The sequence below is a fragment of the Orbicella faveolata genome, unplaced genomic scaffold, assembly GCF_042242905.1.
Source record: "Orbicella faveolata isolate gen_17 unplaced genomic scaffold, um_ofav_v1 contig_25, whole genome shotgun sequence".
Lineage (NCBI taxonomy): Eukaryota > Metazoa > Cnidaria > Anthozoa > Scleractinia > Merulinidae > Orbicella > Orbicella faveolata.
The window spans coordinates 8,716,874-8,735,712 of record NW_028301553.1 but is presented as its reverse complement, the minus strand read 5'-3'; the positions used below and the strand labels follow the sequence as shown (position 1 = coordinate 8,735,712).

At 38.1% G+C, this 18,839-nt stretch overlaps 2 protein-coding genes across 5 annotated transcripts in view; one reads left to right on the top strand and one right to left on the bottom strand.

The window, feature by feature from the left end:
• The window catches only part of LOC110050321 (dynein axonemal heavy chain 2-like), a 75,740-nt gene extending 63,097 nt beyond the window's left edge, over positions 1 to 12,643 (bottom strand). Inside the window, exons 1-17 of one of the 2 annotated variants that reach the window (XM_089295029.1) lie at positions 12,507 to 12,643; positions 12,119 to 12,401; positions 11,061 to 11,406; positions 10,263 to 10,427; positions 8,962 to 9,200; positions 8,086 to 8,277; positions 6,814 to 6,951; positions 6,388 to 6,495; positions 5,630 to 5,806; positions 4,917 to 5,075; positions 4,401 to 4,583; positions 4,015 to 4,092; positions 3,023 to 3,159; positions 2,164 to 2,310; positions 1,664 to 1,820; positions 746 to 880; positions 313 to 417 (exon numbers count right to left, since the gene is read on the bottom strand). In XM_089295029.1, coding sequence (XP_089151155.1) covers positions 313 to 417; positions 746 to 880; positions 1,664 to 1,820; positions 2,164 to 2,310; positions 3,023 to 3,159; positions 4,015 to 4,092; positions 4,401 to 4,583; positions 4,917 to 5,075; positions 5,630 to 5,806; positions 6,388 to 6,495; positions 6,814 to 6,951; positions 8,086 to 8,277; positions 8,962 to 9,200; positions 10,263 to 10,427; positions 11,061 to 11,406; positions 12,119 to 12,349 — 2,697 coding nt within the window. In that variant the 5' untranslated portion in view covers positions 12,350 to 12,401; positions 12,507 to 12,643. Of the gene's footprint in view, positions 1 to 312; positions 418 to 745; positions 881 to 1,663; positions 1,821 to 2,163; positions 2,311 to 3,022; positions 3,160 to 4,014; positions 4,093 to 4,400; positions 4,584 to 4,916; positions 5,076 to 5,629; positions 5,807 to 6,387; positions 6,496 to 6,813; positions 6,952 to 8,085; positions 8,278 to 8,961; positions 9,201 to 10,262; positions 10,428 to 11,060; positions 11,407 to 12,118 lie in introns of both variants that reach the window. The other variant, XM_089295028.1, reaches the window with a different exon arrangement.
• Positions 12,644 to 13,536: 893 nt separating this feature from the next.
• Positions 13,537 to 18,713, top strand: LOC110050292 (uncharacterized). Of its 3 annotated transcripts, XR_002296837.2 has the most exons (5): positions 13,537 to 13,992; positions 14,458 to 14,683; positions 14,975 to 15,349; positions 15,914 to 15,997; positions 18,085 to 18,139. XR_002296837.2 is itself a non-coding variant. In XM_020756205.2 (4 exons), exons 1-4 carry the CDS (start codon positions 13,667 to 13,669, stop codon positions 18,256 to 18,258), a joined length of 810 nt encoding a protein of 269 aa, XP_020611864.2. In that variant the 5' UTR covers positions 13,537 to 13,666; the 3' UTR covers positions 18,259 to 18,713. The 3 variants fall into 3 exon arrangements, 1 of the variants encoding a protein (XP_020611864.2); XR_016208525.1 differs by having other exon boundaries at positions 14,975 to 15,997; XM_020756205.2 differs by lacking the exon at positions 14,975 to 15,349 and having other exon boundaries at positions 18,085 to 18,713.
• Positions 18,714 to 18,839: the final 126 nt, after the last annotated feature.

Below are 18,839 nucleotides of genomic sequence, written 5' to 3'. Positions count from 1 at the left end.
ATTCACGATTGGTTTTGGTTTTACTCCTCCTGATTGCATGAAAACTAGAGCGAGTTTTTCGAGCCAATAGTGTAGCGTAGTATTTAACATTTACTTTTTGACACTCAAATGAAAACTGCTTTGTGCAAAAATACATGTAATAATGTTCACCCTATATAGACCATCTACTAAATTGATATATTCCCACGTTTAAACCATCTTATACCATGAGATCAACTGCTGAATGTTACAAATACATTTTTAAATGCTATCTCAGGTTTTCAGGCGGTGCCATCAGGAAAGAACTGCAATCTACATTTAAGCAACATTTACCTCTTGCCCATCATGCTTGAAAACCTCATATGTCTGTTTCATGATGCCAACAATCTCCACATGAGTGACTTGAAGTCTTGTCTGTACAAGGCTGCGGTGATTTTTCTGCAAAACAAAATACATTGCATTAATTTCCCCATCCAAAATCTTACAACCACAGAGAGTATGCCTATCTGCATACAGAGTTTAGTCTAGATTTTAGGATTTTTAGATTTACATTTCTTGCATTTTTAGTATTAAATTTTACACGACCTCACAAGTCCAGAGACTTCACAGTTGTATGGATTAAATAAAGGTCATCGTCAAATTGATTGCATTTTCACTCACAAGTTCAAAACTACAAAATCGCCTGACAACCTGCCAGAAAGTTCTTAAAACAGCAGTTATGAGAGTAATTCAAATAAATGTCCAGGCTCGTTCACCAGTGCATTACCTGTTCCTCTTCAAATTCCAGGTTGTCATAGACCCTCTTGCCATCAATCTTGACAAGTAACATCTCACTGATCTTCTTGCAGTTCTTGGAAATGGTCAAGTTTGCATTCTTGTAGTCATCCACGATATCTTGCACCTGCAAATAAAAAAATACAATTTTGTAACCTGACATGTGCGACCTTCAGGGCTGTCATTAAGTTTTGAGTCACCTGTAGCCTTGTTCTCCACACCTGTACGCATACTTACTAGTTCGTGGGTGAAGTCCATCAACAACAGGCAATTTCACGCGTAGCATCAAGGAAAAATCAAGCACACTCAGCCGTAACAGGTGTTACGGGTTACAGCCCTTAATGAAAGCCCTGACCTTGATATAGTTCCCTGCAGGATATGTCAAGATGCAAAGAAAATCCTGTCTGAAAGCGTGGAATAAATGGATTTTCTGCAAGGCTGGCATAGTTAAAGAACACTCACTGCAGTGGGCAAGCAAGCGACAGTATTTGCTTGATCGTACTCGCGCGAGTCTGCTACATGTAATTATTCGCTGTTTTGACTATACTTCTTTTCAAGTGAATATTAAAAGTCACGTCTTTCAAATACAAGTTACCAGTAAATGAGACGCAGATGTGTCAATGAATAACACAGAATTTCTTCCTCCAATTTAAATACAGACAATACATGCATACGCGTGAATTTTTTCTCCATATGCGTGTGATTACATGATCAATAAATTTTAAACGCTATAATGACACGCTCCTTACACGCATTTTACAAACCTGTACATGTAAGTGCCACAATCTCTTTTAGTCCACACATGAAAACAGGCTGATGGGCAAGGAATTTGGGCTAACACACGTGTACTGACTCCAACTAACGTCCGTACCTTTACTACAAAATCCACAAATTTGAACCTTCCTCTTACCTTGCTGCAGTTATTCCTGCACTCTCCAATGAAGTAATCAGAGATTCCTTTTGACGCCCAAGTGAGCTTGGTCAGGCCAGGGTGGATCTTTTTGTCCAAGGACCTGATTCTTTCTCTGAACAATCCACGCTCTTCCGGGGACAAAACAGCTATGATTCTGAAAACAGAAAACAACAAAATAATGTAAGGTTAATCGACAACTTTTCTCGGCAGTACTTACCCCACATTGGGTATTATTGAACAATTTCAGGGCTGGACACACAATTCAATTTCGCTACTGTGAGCAAATTGCATTAAATCACTTAACTTTCATAGAAGGTCTGTCCACCAACAAATCATGAGCCTAAAGGCAACCAGTCAAAACTTCTGGGAAATAATTACCCCCTGACAGACACTAACAATAGATTCACTGATACTCCAAGTTGCTTCATACTAAAGATTCCACAATTAAATGCTATCCTCTGGCTTTTATTTTCAACCTTGTTATCTAAGGAACAAACCTGTTGTAATCTCGGACAACAAGCAGCACATTTTCTCGGAGTATTCTTAGATCTTCCTTCTTCATGTACAGATCCGACACATAGTGAGGTGTCTCAAACATCAACTTCTCCCAGTAGTGAATTTCGTTAAATAACTTAAGAAGGGTCCTAAGGGTATAAAAAAAGCATAAAATAGATCATTAGAATAATTTAACTACAATGGAACCCCATTAATACCGTCACCAATGGGTCACAAAAATCTGGCCATATTAACAGGGTGGCCATATTAAAGGGGTTCCTTAAATAAGAAAGTGACCGACTGAGCTTTTGTTTGAGTGAGAATACAGTGACCTTAATAATAAAGTAGCCATAGTAAAGGGGTGGCCCCAAGGCAGGGTTCCACTGTATAGTTAACTCGAAAGTTACATTACTATAATTTTCAATAATAAACATAGCACAAAGCTAAATTTTCTGTAGTATTTTCGTATTTAAGAAACTGATAAGTTCTGCATGCAGTCACTGTTATCACTGATGCCAAAGGAAGTTGGCGGAGCGTGAAAGGTAGCATGAAGAGAGATGAATCATTGTTCTGATGGCAAGCAATCCCCCATGACTTCAACTTCATACAATGGTGTAGCATATTCATTCTTGAAACAGACTTAGTTTAGGATAAAGAAAACAAGAGATTTTGAGGGTGACAACTGGCCGGTAAGACTGGAGAGATTGGAAAAGACTTGTCACTGAAAGCAGTGACAGTGAATAGTGATACTACATTAATTTATACACCTAAAAACAAGTTATGCAGCCAGGATCAGTATCAACTCCTCTTCTGAATAAATAGATTTATAAGAAGTAACAAAACAGCAAATGGAAAATTCACCTGTCAAAATTGAGATCAAGAGTCCCAGATCTGTCAAGGCTGCGTCGCATCAGAGGAATTTCTAGTAGCCTAGTAGCCTCTTTGTCAACAGTTGATGTCCATTCATTGAAAGTCTTTCTCACAAACTCATCAAGGGCCTGCAGAATAACAAAATGGTCAAAAATGTGAAATACTTACAGTGCTTCTATGACTGCAAATCTGAGAAATCATCAGTTCAGCACAGCTGTTCTTTAATTGTAAATTTAACATCAAAAACCATAAATTAGAAGATAGAAGGAAGCCATTTATCAATAGGGATGTAAACACCTTGGGCTGGATGTTTAGCACATTCAATATTATTAAATTTATCTTCATTCAAAAATCACTGATACTATTTCCAGCCTTGTCATGTCATCCTGGGCTGGGTTGTTTGAAAGCCAGTTAGCACTAACCCAGGATTAAAAGTTACCCAAAGTATTAATTTTTCTTGTAATTTTTTTTTTTTTTTTTTTTTTTTTTTTTTCACTGCTAATGTTTTGTGTAGTTTGAGATTATTCAAACTCAAAACAGAAGAACAAACAATACAAACTGGAAACCTCACCGAAAAGTTACAAAACTGAAATCGAAATTCTCGCTGGGTTAACTTGATCGGGCTTTGAAAAAGCTGGTCCTGTATTCTAAGGGCTGATACTTAACAACATCACAGGCATTCTCTACACCCAGGTGTTTAAATTGCTACTAGGACATTGTAGGAACAACCTGACAGAATTGCAAGAGATAAATGTCACCAATAAAGAGTTGTATGTAAGTTCTACCCCATTTAATCAACAAAGCGATACTGCAAAATTCTACATAGCTAATGCATACAAGAGAAATCTGCATTAAGTATGTACACCACTGATCAGTGCCCCCATTTCCTTTAAAATTGAGGACTTTCTCTGGAAATTGTGCAACAAACTTGGCAGATGAAGTGTGAATTCTAGCCATCACCTCTAAAAATAAATAACAGATACCTGGGCCAGTTGTTGATATTGTGATCTGATTTCCTCTCCAGTTCCAATCAATGGCAAAAAGAAGGATTTTTTCAAAACCTATGACACAGGAAAAACATCTGCATAAACAAGCTAGATGTGCATATTCAGCATAATAACTTGTGCTTAGTCTACAAAGTAGGTTTGCAGGGCTGTCGTTAAGTTTTGATTCAACTGTAGCCTTGATCTTCACACCCGTAAAAAACTTGCTAATTTATAAACATGTAGGTAAATTGCACATATCAACTACAGGCAAGTTCACCCGTAACATCAAGGGCCCATCAAGCATGTTCAACCGTAAAAGGTGTTATGGGTTATAACCCTTTTTGACAGCACTGGGTTTGAACTGATGTTGATCAAATTCTTACATTCATTGGCCGGTCAATGCGCCTCTTGAGCATCCTTGCCCAGGCGGCAGATCCTGCATAATGTGGATACATGGGCGGTAAGTCCACAGTTTTGGTGTTGAATTCTTTCTTCACCAGGTTCAATTCTTCATTGAACAGTTGGTACACTTCCACTGTTTTCTTGTCAATTGTGCGTCGGATAGCCTGCAAACATGAGTCAATGAAAAGGTGGTTAATTGAAGTTCTACAAACCTTCTCCTGATACAAGGATTACCAAAAATTGGGCTAGGAAAAGTCCAGACCAAACTAAAAGACTTGAACCTTAATTTCCCACACAACTGGGCCAGCAATTCTTTATGGTTTTACTTATTTCTCTTTTGAGAGTGAGTTCTTTGCAAGTGAATAGTACATTCAGCCTGGCAAAACACAGTAAATAATCCAGTTACAACTACCACAAAATGCATACATGTACATGTATAACCAGTATGTATATCGCCATTCTTTGAGATTTTACAATGTAACTTTAAAATGTTTCACCTCTCTAGATGACAAATGCTGGAAGATGTCCAATATTTCTACACCTTCCTGGACAGTGGTTATCGTCTCAAAAGCAGAGGACATCAAATTCTGAACCATGACTTCCAAGTCCTTCACCCCAGCACGGAATCTGTTGTAATCATCATGCCACGTCGTTGCCTGTTGAGCAAAACATGATTTCAGTAAGAAGGAGGACTTGTCTATGACATTATCACTGACAGTAAATTAGATAATCACAGTGTTATCAAACAGGAAATACTGTAAGAGGACTTTGCCCAAGAAGAAGCATGAGACTGACAACCACAAGTATTGTAATTCAAAATACAAAAAAAAGAAAACAAAATGCTCTATTAATAATAACATAGCAGTCTTTGATAAGACTCTTCCTCTGTATTGTAGAGAAGTCCTGTGAACAAGGTGGTACAGCAGTAAGGGAATTTTGACAAAAAATGTTGTCTTTCTTAACCTTAACATAGCAGCTTTCCATCAGGGGATGCCATAGTTTAATTAATTGTTCTATTTGGACGTCTGATCAAAAGATCTGAGTTCAAGTGCTGGCCAGGGTCTCTGATTGGGATCTTGATCAAAACATTTTTCTAATTTACTGTCACTGTGCCTCTCCCTAACCAGGTACTGTAAAGGTAAGGAGCCTAAATTTTCTTGTTTAAGACAACCAAACGAACTGCTGCTGGTTATGCTATGATCTCCTTTACCTTGACATCCAGGATAGTTTTCTTAACATCCTTGAGTATCTGCAGATTCTTTTCAAATGTTGCTTCAATCTCCAGAAGACTCCTTACAACCTCTGGACCTCGCACACCATGGAAGCATGGCAGTGGTCGCTTCTCTCCATCATACATTCTAGCAAAGTGGATTTGTCCCTCACACACCTGTAAGTGAAAATTCACAAATCATAAATCGGCAAGATTTTAGAAATAATATTTATATGTCCACTGACTATTGCTTGATTATAAAAATTGTCACATCCTGATTTCTGCCTCTATGGTCGCAGAAACTTGAGTGGGTATTGATGTCATGGCTTACGCTGTGCTGACTGCATGCATTAGGTGTTGAAGGCAGGAGTATGTGGTGTTTGGGTGGTCCCTTGACACGTTAAGGGAGCAAGAGTTGAATTTTTTCATGGTTGAATCCTGTCAGTCCTAGCTGCACAGTTTGATTGGTTATTGAACATAACCAGCCAGCAGGCAGAGCTTCCCCAGCAGAATGCAACTATAGTCTAGATCTGTACATGTCAAGCCCTCAGCACATGATAAGGTTATTAAAATTGAAAAAGTTGATATGCAACCCAGCAATCCTGAAGATCTGTACATGTATGCAAATATATGAATTATACTTTGAATTCATGTCAGATAATACTTGTCTCGTATCTTCGCAGTGTTCTGGAACACATAATTAAATAATACATTGTGATCATGCATGGCAAAATAAGAACTTATAACAATTACAGTACCTCAAGAAGATCTTTGCATCGTTGCACAAAGGCATCCACTTGGGCAAAGATGCTGCTCTGGTCAAGAATCCACTTCTCATTTGACAGCTTAGAATGCATTCTACTGATCTAAAAAGCAAAACAAGCTTGATCTGATGAAAAAAAAACAATTGAACATGGTAATGTATTAGGTATACAACTCTGTTTGTTAGTCTGTTGTAAAAATCAATTGAAAGAGTTCTTAGATTTAGCTTAAAGGCATCTCTTGATCACTTGGAGTCGTGGTGTTCCTGTCCACTGCATGACACCTCAATGACACAAGTCACCTGGCTTGTGTGATCCTTTGAACTGGAACAAACTTTAACCTTAACCTCTTGCGATCATTCCACAACCATCCTACAAATAGCTCTGTTATGTTCAGATTTTGAACCTACTTGAATGCCTTACCTTACTGTAAGTGTGTTTCCATGACTCACAGCACTCAATACTCTCCTGCAAGCCCTGCATACTTGTCTTGATCCGACCCTCAAAGATGTCCTCCAGAGAGATTTTGGTGCTGCACCTCTTGATAATCTCATTACTCACCTGCAAAGTCAAGTACACAAATGTCAAACTTCTAAACTGCAGTTAATAGACAAGTTTACAAGTTTGGATGAGGCTGCAGGACAGTACATCTGTACTTTGTGAATATTTATACCTCTGTCCATGAAGAAGAAATCTCTACTTATGTCTCCCAATCTGTCGTTACACAGTAGTTTCCATGTAATTGTCACCGTAAATCTGTAAGTAACTTAGTCTTTATTTGTATGGTGTTGAATGTATTTGTACCCTATGATAAATATGATATAATCACAAGGAATAGCTGTCCAGTCTCTCCTTATCTCATTATTGTTATTTCAGGCAGCCATGTACTAACCTTTTAAATTTTAATATTACTGTTTTTGTAAAATGTACAGTTTTTCTTCAATTATGAGTACAAATAAGGATTCCATGTACATTTATTTAGTAGTGTATATAACTAAATATATTTCTTTTATTTAGTTCACTTTCTTTTACAAATTACAGTAGAAAAAAATCGAAATCTGGGAGATCACCAGTTTTACCTCCTTGGCCCTAAAAAAATTTGTTTGAAGCAGAACATCGACAATTCAACCACAAAAATGCATCACACATCAAAAAATGTTTCCAACAAAAATGCGAAAAGTTGGCAAAAATATGTCTGAAAACTGTATTTTATGGGCTTTCCTTCGTATTGTCCGGGAGATTTGGTGAGCCATATGGTAGACTGGAAGATTCAATCTGTATCCAGGAGACTCTCTGATTATCCCAGAGAGTTAGCACAGATGCTATCAACAGAGATCAGCTAAGTACAGTCAAACCCCACTTTAGGGACACCTGCTTAGAGTGGTTTTCAATTGACTGTCATAAAACCAAAACCAAACCAATTTAATTGCCAATTAGACTACTCAGCCAATTTCAAACCGAAGTAAAACCAAAGCCAAAACCAAAGTACTTGTCTGATTACTTTCAACACTCAATTGAAAACCGCTCTAACAAAGACACCTAGTTACAAATTATTGTGTCACAGGTAGTACTTTTGGTATTGACATGTAGCTTAGACCTTGTCTCTAAAAAGTGAAATTTAACACATCAGTAACATGCATGTTTCCTATAGTCCTTGGAATGTTATGTACAATGACATTTAACTGTAAAACCTACCTTTCTGAGCAGCCCAGTGAGTCTCTCTCTACTCCTGTAATGTTCTGAGTTCATCCAGATAATGCGAATGATGTTCAGGATTTTAGGTAGCATTGCTGGGATGTCTTTGGGTTGTGCTTGAGCCAATTCTTCGCAAGGTTGTTTCAGTGTGGACAGGAATTTCAGGTTGCTCTGAGCTTGGGCAGATCCATCCTGTCAACAAAACAAATTGGAGTAACTCAGGTCCACAATCCATGTTGCTTTTAATAATTCGCTTCCTACATGTATTTACTCGATTAAGGATGGTGCCTATAAAAAGCAATGACCTTTTGCCCAAATTAGGACTATGTTGAAAATGAAGATTTAAGAAAGGGCTATTGGAATCCCCAAGGAAAACTGGGGGTAGCTAGGCATAAAATTACCATAATATTTTTCGAGCTGCACATAAAGCCTCATATTCAGGATCCAAGGATTTACCATGTTCTTTGTCCTTGACACAAGCTGCACATGCAATGCAACAACTTCTTACAGTACATGTACCTCTTAGATGGTATACATTGGCTTTTTCTTTGCTTGCAATGAATCTGTAACATAATTTCCACTGGCTTCAAAAACTTCTAAGATTCTGGCATTCTTTACAAGGCTCGACTTTCAGGAAAAAAAATGGGGCCACTTGTCCCCTAAGTTTTCAGATTTAGTTGCCAGCAAAAGTATTTTAGTGAAAAGCGTGAAAAGTTAGTTGCTAGTTAAAAAAAAATTCAGGTAATCTCAATTCCATTGCCTCACTAGAACAATGAGACTCAATAATTACTCCGTCCATGCGAGGCTAAACCTGCACATGGTACACTGTATTTTTAGAAAAGGCCTATAATTAGGCTGCAGAAGTCACAAACAAACCTGAATAAGCTTTGAAAGCTTCAGAAATGGAGCCACATAAGAACTCTTGGAGTGCTCCAGAATGGATTGTATTCTTTTCACTCCTGGCTTGTCCAGTTGGTCACTGATTCCTGACAGATCAGCACAACGACTGCGCCAAAACTCAATCTCTTCTAGTGGGCCTGAATTCTCTGCTGCCTCAAATGTGTCTTGACTACTAAGAACTTCTTTAATTTGTCTTGTCCAGTGGATCATGGCAGCTAAAAAAAAAAAATGTAATTTCACAAATTCATGTAGTTGGTTGGATACCAGGTGAGAACGTCTACAGAAATTTGGAGACTAGAAAAATAATTTGACACCTACATTGTATAATGTAATATTCATAAGATGCTACATGTAGTCAAGGCAGCAATTATAATAAAATTATTAAAAAATAATTAATAAAATTATTAAAAAATAATAAAATTACCAGTAATATTAAGAAAAAAGCTGACATTTAACTACATGCATCAACAAGGGTACATTTTCTTCAAGTAACACAAAACTTCAAGGAACTTCAACCATAACAAGAATTTTAAAAATCTTTAGTTTAAGACAGAAGAGAGTTAAAAGTTGTAAAAACAGTTGTTCATCATACATGTAATGCATGTAATGCAGTGAAGTTTAAGCAACAGTCATGGACAAAAGTGTTGACACATTAGAGCAAAACAAACGCTTTCTATCAGCGTCCTTCTGTAATTTCAGAAAACATCTTGTTCGTCGATAGCCAAACCCCCCTCTCCCCCTTTCCAATGTTGAAATACGTGCCATGGACACTGTCACGTGGTTACAACATTGAAAAGGGCAGAGGGGGTCAAAATGTGAAAATCAGAGATTGAAAAACTCGCGCATTCAATGAAACAGGTCTTTTTCAGGGAGTGTCTCGCCTGCTTTTGTCCATGACTGAAGATTAAATGCAACTTAGGCCAAGTTAAACTTGAAGCAGTTGTTGGCCAGGGTGTCCCTCCTTAATTCAGGCATTCTGCGGGTTCTGCAAGGAGGCCCGGGAATTCACAGCTCTGTTATTCACGTCAGGCTATTTCCCTTCTGAACCTTCATGTTGCTTTCAAAGGCTTTGCTCCCACCCCATCCATCTCCCTTAGGTAAGTACAGCGTAAGCATTAATTTCCACTGTCAAAGTGTTGCAGTATAGCAGTGCCTGGTGATTGCTGCTCGCAGGGTTGTCATGGTTGCCCTGCAACGTCAGCTTGTAGGACCTTGCTCCACCAGCCTTACAGGCACCTTCCTTGCACTCATCATCTATTGCTGCTGAGTAAACTCACTTTCAAGACGCTGCACAAATTCTTTACTCTTCGCAGCCTCCTCAACAGACAGTCTTGTTCCTTCATTTGGCACATAAAGGACAGTCTTTCCTTGCATCTTATAGCGAGTGTCTGTCAGGTTAGCCATGAACTTGTGTAGCTGAGCTGAGAAGTCGTTTTTTATGCCTGGTTTATAGTTAAAGACCTTTAACGGTATTACCTCATACAAATGATTTTAGAATTAATTAGTCAAATTCTGTTCAAGTTTATACACTGTGCTACACCTGAGTCTGTTTTAGAACCTCATGAAAACTTTTCTGATTGCATCCAGTAGATTTCCCTTGTCAAATGCATTGATTTGCTTGTCTTCTCAATGCAATGGATCTGGCAAGCTTCAAAAAACCCTAAGCTTTTGCATGATCCACCCCCTCCCCTTGAAAACCCTGTGGCACACTTAATCCCACCTTAACTTTTGTGTTGGATTCCACTCAAGCTCCCATTTCCAATACAATTATTTGCTTGCCTTTTTCGTGCACCTGCCAAACTCTGGATAGCATAAATAACAGAAGACAAACTGACTTCATCAGGGTTCTAGATAAGTTTTCAAGGCAGGGTGTCAATAGGGAATTCCAATGGGCTAATTCCCAAGTTCATTATAAATTTCCAATTAATTTGTCAGGTCATGTACATGACCTTGTCGGGTTTTTGACCCGAGACCCCTCACCTTTCTGGAGCACTACTTCATTTGTTTTAAACTATAGTGTAAGGAAACCTCTACCTAAGGACTGCATCTAAATCTATTGTATTTTTCAAGGATACTATCTGGCCAAGATCTATTTCCAAAGAACAAGGGTGCATAGACATTTGTCATGGTCCTCAGAAGACTTTCAATGTGGTTTGCCCTGATTGTACCAAACTGAAGCTTCTGTTCGATATTGTCAGGGTTGAGCACGGCATCCTCAAACCTGATCATGTATGTCATTTCTTCCGCTGGGTGAGGAGGGACAGACAGTGCAACTTGCAGTCCCAAGAGCTTGTCAACGTAAACCACAAGTAGTCTGAGGGTGGAATCTTTCAGAAACCTGAGGATGGTTGCATCATGTTCAGCGGTCCACATATCGGATTTCAGGCTGCTTAATGTGACTCTTTCCTTAATCAAAGGTACCTTAAAAAATAAGACATTTATCAATGTGTTAGCACAAAGTATCTCTACATTACAATTATGCCAGTACCTCTGCACAAGCAGGATATCATTTTACTGCCATATTCTGAAGGCTACCTTAGTAGCCAAATAATGTAAAATAGGTTTATCATTGGTTTAGACTTTTGCTTAATGAATTAATCCTTGTTGTTGTTTTTGTTCTTTTACTTTAGATTATCTGCTGGAAGCTGTTCACGGAACCTCCAGTTTCTGCCTCATAATAATAACATCACACCGTTGTACAGATACTGGTGTGCTACAAGCTCAATTGAAAGGATCTGGAATTACATACGCCTAAAAACTTAACCATAAATTTAAAAAATATGCTTATACTTAGCGCGGGAAGGCCATATAAGAAGATAGATAAAATCGTTTACCCGCTCTCGTACTTTTGATTATCAAAACAAGAAAAAATAATAGCATTTGTGCTATCAAACTTTAAACTGAAAACAGAATTTACTCCGACATCTAAAAACATTTTAGAGCAACCTTGAACATTGTTTTTAAATCTGCTAAATCTCAAGCTTATACGCATTCCTATAAGAGTAAGAAGACAGTACATGGTAAACTCAGCTGATCATGCGAAGTGTAAAGTTAAAAAAGTGCAAGAACTTTTATTAATAGCCTGCCCATTAATTAAAAGGTATGCACTGATACGCAAAATGTCAGAACTCACCATTTCTGTTGGTTCAATTTCTCGCTCTCCATCGGAACCAGCGCTACCATGTCCAACTGAGGCTCTGTCGACCTCCAAACCACTCTCCGACGATGAGTTAGATCCGCCATTTTTATTCTCATCTGGAACTGTTAAGTTGGAATCCGCCACTGTAACTGCTCCCGCCGCCTGAGATGCAACATCTGTAGAACCTGCTTGCAAACTCGTTGCGTCTTCGCGGTCCAAATCCATTGTTTATGCGCAAGATTTTGATCAACTGGTCCACAAACGCTGTCAAATTTAACTTGAGAAAAACACTTGCAAATTCTTAAAATCTAAGCTGTATATCTTGAAATGATTTCAGAGGCATTCCTTACGGTATTGACTTCTTGAATTTCTTTGCGATTACCTCATTCAGCAAGCAGTGATCTTCTTTTTTGGTCTTTTGTGTAGATCACTTCTATGTTTTCGTGAAGAAGTCCGCCATTTTTATCCAATCACTGTCATAGCAACAATTGCCTCATTCAGGTGCTGAGAAAAGCTCCCTTGTAGCGTGGGGTAGGACGTGAGCTAAATACCGAACTGGTGTCCAGTACTCGTCGACCTGTCAAGCATCTTCCAAACTAAGCATCCTAGCTCGGAGTCGGAAAGGGCAGTTAGTTAGGGCGGGAGGAAATAAATCCGGCAAAAAAATTGAAGCCTCGAAAATTTACAAGTAAGGTGGGAAAAGCTCCCGGCTTACTTGTATAAAACTTTCGACGCTTCAATTTTTTCAGCGTTTATTTCCTCACGTCCCAGCTAACCGCCCTTCCAGACTCAGAGAATAGACAATTTTTAACTTGTTAGTATTGAGAACAAGGCGATTTCATAGTATGCCCAAGCTCGGGTAATTCGTCAACTAGAAAACCAAACTGACTTTAAGAATCGCTTGTCATTTCCGGAAAAGAAACATACAATACTCTAGAGAAGTTCAGACTGAAGTCACAAACCAGTTCATAAGGTAAATTTCTTTCCACTTCCGTCGGAAATATGCTAAAAAAAATTCACGCTTTTAGCCAGAGGGGCCCTGGACTAAAAATATAATAATTAAAAATACAAGACATCGTGACAATGGTGATTGCACCTCTGTGATTACTTCTTTTTTACCCAAAATAAGGAGAGAGGGGTCGGGCCCCCGGGGGCCCCTCCCCTAGATCCACCACTGGAGGCTTACGTGTGTTGTAGAGATTGGGGCGAGCAAAAAATCGAGAGTGGGCATTGTTAGGATAACTTGTTTCTAACAAGAGGACTTTGAGACGAAGTCCAAACTTGTATCTAAAAAATAGACAATAATTCTGGAAAGGTATCAAGAATTGCTTCTGTTTTTTTTATGGAATATGCGTAATTTTTCCAGTCGTAAAATCACTTTTCTTTTCGATCAGCCCTAGATGAGCCCGATAGGGGTGGCCCTCTCCTGTAGCAGGGGCCCGGTGACTAAGCAGAGCATGAAGAATAAATTTTACTTCACCGTGGTATGAGTATAACAGAAGTTAATTTCAGCGTCTAAAACCCATTTTTCCGTCTTTCATAATGCCCAAGAGCGAGTCAAAATCCCGCTCAAGAAGCAAGAGTGGAAGTCCGCGTCGAAAACACAAGAAAGATCGCAGTTATCGTCGGAAAACGCGGAGTAGATCGCCGAGCTCGACGCCATCTTCGTCGAAGAAAAGTCGCGATCGTTCGCCTCGCCGACGCTCGAGATCACCGAGAAGGAAAAAGCGATATTCTAGGAGTAGGAGTCGTTCTCCTAGTGTTGATAGATTTGGCCGATCGATAGTGAAGAGAAAAGACGATGACCCCGCTAAACGAAAGGAACTTGAGGAAGAGAGACTGCAAGAAATGGAACGGCAAAGAAAAATGTAAGAGCAAGCTTGAGGATGTGCAATTTAAGACTTAGTTAACGTGTGTCGAATTGTTTTAAAATGTGTTAAGGTCTTATAGTCCTTTATTGTGAAGGTTTTTTTTTTTCTTAAACGAACTTGTTTCTTTGGCATTAATTATTCCATTGTTAGACCTCTTTCAGTTCTTTTTGTCTGTGTGCGAAGGTCTGCTTTTGTATAATTTGATTGGTTTAATTCTGGTACTGAAAATTGACTTAATTTAAGGTGTTTTTTCTTGAAAATCCAGGTTAAAAATGTTGTTGAGTTTGTGTTGTGATGTAATATCACATTAACAAAATGTTCCCCACCCTACCCTGCCTGTCAACATTGGTCATGTACCATGCCAATCACATTGCAAAAACTAAAGAAATTTGAAGTTGTCACAATAAAATTAATGAGAACCCTGTACAAGGTTTGAAACTTATGATCTTTTGCCCTTGTTAGTCGAGCTACAGAGAAAGAAAAGATGATCATTGAGGAAGAAACACAAAAGCGAGTTGAAGAACTTGTTGCTAAGAGAGTTGAGGAGCAACTTGCAAAGAGGAAAGATGAAATTGATGCTGAAGTTATGAAAAGAGTCGAAGAAGCCAAGAGTGTTATGGAGAAACAGATGGTTGAAGAGTTTGAAAAACGACAACAGGAGCAACTTGAAGAACAGCAGATGAAAGAGGTGAAGAATTTAATTATTATCTTATGTCTGGAAGTTCAAGTTCTAGACTGATGGCAAAGGGGTGTGACTGAGAACGAAAAAGGTCTTGTATTTTTTTCCCTCTGATTGTAAAATTTCCATGTAAACTGTTTATATGATTCACTTGCACAGGAATAAAATTGGTGCTATGTAGAGGGGTTCTATAACCAACAGTCACAGATTCCCTTCAATTCTGCCTTTTGTTGTCCAGAGGTCTTTTTTTGCTTGTGAATGTGTGTCGTTTTTCTGCAAACACTCAGATTATTTCCACAGATTCCGGTGGCGATTCAGTTCAGAAGGAAAACATTGTCAAGAACAGTCAGTCTTTCCAAGCATTTGGATTTAAACCTTCTTAACTCTCTCTTGTGCCGATAAATCCTTGAACTTGAACTTGACATTCAAACATTCAGAGTTTTACAAAAGACTGCAATCTTTCAAGAACTGCGCAATTTTTGAAATTGCTCAAAGTTTAGGAACTTTCATCTAATGGAAAAATTATTTAGCGCACCTCTCGTAGGAACATTCCACCTTGAGCCACCTCTAATAAGTGAAACTTTCTGGGAGAGTTCAAGTCTTCACAGACTCTGAAGGATTTCTTCGCAGAGCCTTTGCTTGGAGCATTTCATAGGAATTGTTAGGCGGAAATGTGTATGTATGACTGGTATCAAACCGCGGTTTATGTGCTTCATGAAGCAATTTGTAGGCATACATTTTCTAAGTGTACAAATGTACATTTATGCAAGATTTGTGACTGTGTTGTGTTAACTGGTAAGATGCTGTTTCAATTTGCTTTGATTGAAAAACTGAACTTGTACATGTATCACAATGTGGTATATTATCGGAGAAAGAATTGTTATAATCATGGCTAATGCAAACAGGGAGGGCACCAAAATTTCTTGGCATTTGTTGTTTTGCCTTGCATTTTCTGTTGTCACTGGACTGGCTTGTATTTTAGTGCAGTATGTCGTTGTTGTTGGAAAAGTATCATTACCTTTACATTTTAGCGACAATTTTCCATAAGAGGGAACAATAAAAGTTCTGAATTTTGGTGCCATTCCATCTTGTTCTTACTAAAACTTATTTGATGGTGGTGGTAGAATAAACCAGATAGCATCCTTGTAAGTGATGTATTTGGTGTGGTACAGTACCATGCTAAAAAGGTGAAAATATGTTGAAAGACATATCTTGAATGGTAACTATTTTCCTTTCTAGGAAGAAGAGCGTCGTAAGATTCATCTTCTTGAGAACAAAGTTGATGAACTTCAAAAACAACTTGATGATGCCAATCAAAAACTGGTACGTTTCCTACTAGTTGTGAGATGTTCGTAGATTCATGCAAATCACTGTGTCAGGTTATTGGATAGTTCCATGTAATGACTTAACTTTCTGTGAACTCTAAGCCTTACCTTCATAATGGATTTCACAGGATTTTGAAATGAAACCTTACTACAAAAGTTTTCATCACAAAAAAAATGCAAAGTCACAGTGCACTGGAACACAAATGGAAGTTTTAGTGTCCTTTGTAATCCAGTATACCTGGTACAAACAACATTTTCTGAAGGTTTTAAATCGCTAGCTATAATGTTAGCAGTTTTCAGAAATTAGCCCTCTAGATGAAGTTGTCATGCACATCTCTTATTGCCCTCTGACAGTTTTTGCACCAGGGCTGGCACCTAATTTAAATCTTCCTGAAAGCACTGCACTTTTCTGTTGAGTCTTTGATTGGCCAGTTCTGCAAAATTGTAACCATTCTAGGTTAGCATTCAATCCTACTGAAAGTAAGGCTTTAGAGTACATACAATTCAAACCTGTTCAAAGATTTTTTTCCTCCTTGATATTTGGCATTTATTTACATTACATCATAATTGACATTACTTTTGATTGCTTGGGTTTTGTTTCATGTTGGCTAAGGGTAACCAGTCGTTTTGCCAACAAGTTTTTTCACTAATGACAAGTTTGCTAATGTCTCATATTAGTAGAATTAGAACACTAGGGACTGAAAACACTATTTCACATTCTGTAAGCGAGTAAAAAGTAACAGATCTTCTATCTGGTCTACAGATGTAAGTGAGCTTGCCATTAGTGAACCCTGAGGCAAAACGGCCTTAATACTGGCTAAATTGAATCCATTTGCTTCTGGGTTTTGAACATGAATACATTGAGTTGTGCATAATGTATTTAGTAATCAGTTCTATCTATATTTACTTTAGCTTTAGTCTTTTGAAAACTAAAAGAAATTGTACTTCTATTTCATCACACTGCAGGAAGAAATAATCTTGCATCAGTGGTCAAGTTTGGTTTGTTTTTACTGATCTACACTTGTAGACCTTTCTAAAGTAAAATCCACCATATTGAAAATGGCGCAAATGTGGCTCAATTTATAGTGTTGTGTGGGAATTCAGTGTCCTGCAATATCTATAACTTAACTGAATATATTGAAACTGATTTCAGTGATAAAAGCTGGGACATATAGAGTTAGGCTGTGGCTGGAGTAATTATTACTCCAGCCACAGCCTAACTGAAAATTTTCATGACACTAAACGACACCATAATGTTTCAAAAACACTTGAAACACTTTAACTACAACTGCTTCCAGAACATCTACAGTACATAGTGTTTCTTGACAGACAGCAAAAATGTACCAATGAAAAGAGTTAGAGGAAGTTAAGAAATTCAGTTTCCCCCACAATCACTGATCTTGCACCAGGTGTGCTCCATTTTCTTAATGGCAGATTTTACCCTGGAGATGTCTGTTAGTTGACCCTTTTACTACTTGGAGGGCCTATTGAAAATGTCCAGCATAGAAACAAAAGTTCGGTCATATGCATGAAGAAAGTAGACCAAACGCATACACCTGAACTTTGGTATAAACAAAGGTCTGCAGCAAAGGGGTTAATAAAGTTGCCATGGTTACAAAATCCTCTAACATTTTATAATGGTCAGAAAGAGATATTAATTATTTTTGTTACTTTCAACTTTTGGTGGGAGGGGCGGGAGAGAATTAAGGCTGTAGAAAATGGAATTACAACATTTGGGGGAAATTTTCATTGTTCCTGTTTCTTGTTGATCTCCATTTGCAATATTTATCCCCAAGTTTCCAGTGAAATTTCAAATGTTATGTTGTTTTTTTTGTTGTTGTTGTTGTTGGTTTTTTTTTTTGGATGAGCATCTCTTAGATTGTCAGTGACCATGAATATAGCAATCTGTTTGTGTAACAAGTAAGGTGTCTTTGTTCAAGAGAGTGTGAAATCCCTGTTCTACCATACATGTATGCTAATCAACTGGCCTGCTTGCCATCAGGATTAAAATGGGCAGGATGATTAAATCATTTCATAGAACACATTTTTATTATTTTCATTCTTTTCTTTCCCTTCGTCATGCAGGCAGAAGAGCGTTTGGCAATGGTCGAAGAAAGGAGAACGCTAACTGAGCAGAAAATGTCCCTGGAACGGGAAATCAAAAAGCAGGAAAAAGCTGCACAAGACCTCATTCTGAACAAAAACAGGAACAATCGACAGAAACTTACTTTTGGATTCAAGAGCAAAGCAGCCATGTAATTTGCTAACCAGCCTTACTACAGTCAGCTTTGGTAAAATGAATTTCCCAGAGGTCATTATCTAGGGTTGAAAAATGATGGTGGTTTGGTCTACCAGATGCTGGAGGTCCACACTGTCCATGGGAAAAACAGCCTAATGCAGGCCATGGTATTTTTAATTGGTTAATCCCTCTTTCTCACTTCTATTTTTATGCTCTTAAATTAATTCTCTCCCCTTCGTGCTTTCTACTCTAGTTTTCAAGCACTGAATACCATATAGAAGTCCTAAATCTTCTCCTATTTTTTCTCCTTTTTTCCCATTCATTGTTCTTTCTTCAATAGATGCCTTTCCCCTCAAAATTCCTGTAAATAAGTTGTCACATTAAAGGTGATGTTCATTATTATCTTATAGTTGTTCTTTTTGGTACGTTACAAAGCAGTAGTTTTTGATAATGAATAAATGTGTAGAAATCATTATCTTTCCTGTCTGTTGTCTTTTGTCAAGGGCATACAGCTTATTTAGGTTGGTGGTGAATTGTGATTTCATGTCTACAGAGATAGAGGAACTTACATGGCAGCACAAAGATATGAATTTTATTTTGA

Coding starts and splice junctions, on each gene's coding strand:
- LOC110050292 (XM_020756205.2), top strand. CDS start 13,667: ATGCCCAAGAGCGAGTCAAAATCCCGCTCAAGAAGCAAGAGTGGAAGT. Junction 14,684..15,913: donor AAGAACAGCAGATGAAAGAG/GTGAAGAATTTA, acceptor TTTCCTTTCTAG/GAAGAAGAGCGTCGTAAGAT. Junction 15,998..18,084: donor ATGATGCCAATCAAAAACTG/GTACGTTTCCTA, acceptor TTCGTCATGCAG/GCAGAAGAGCGTTTGGCAAT.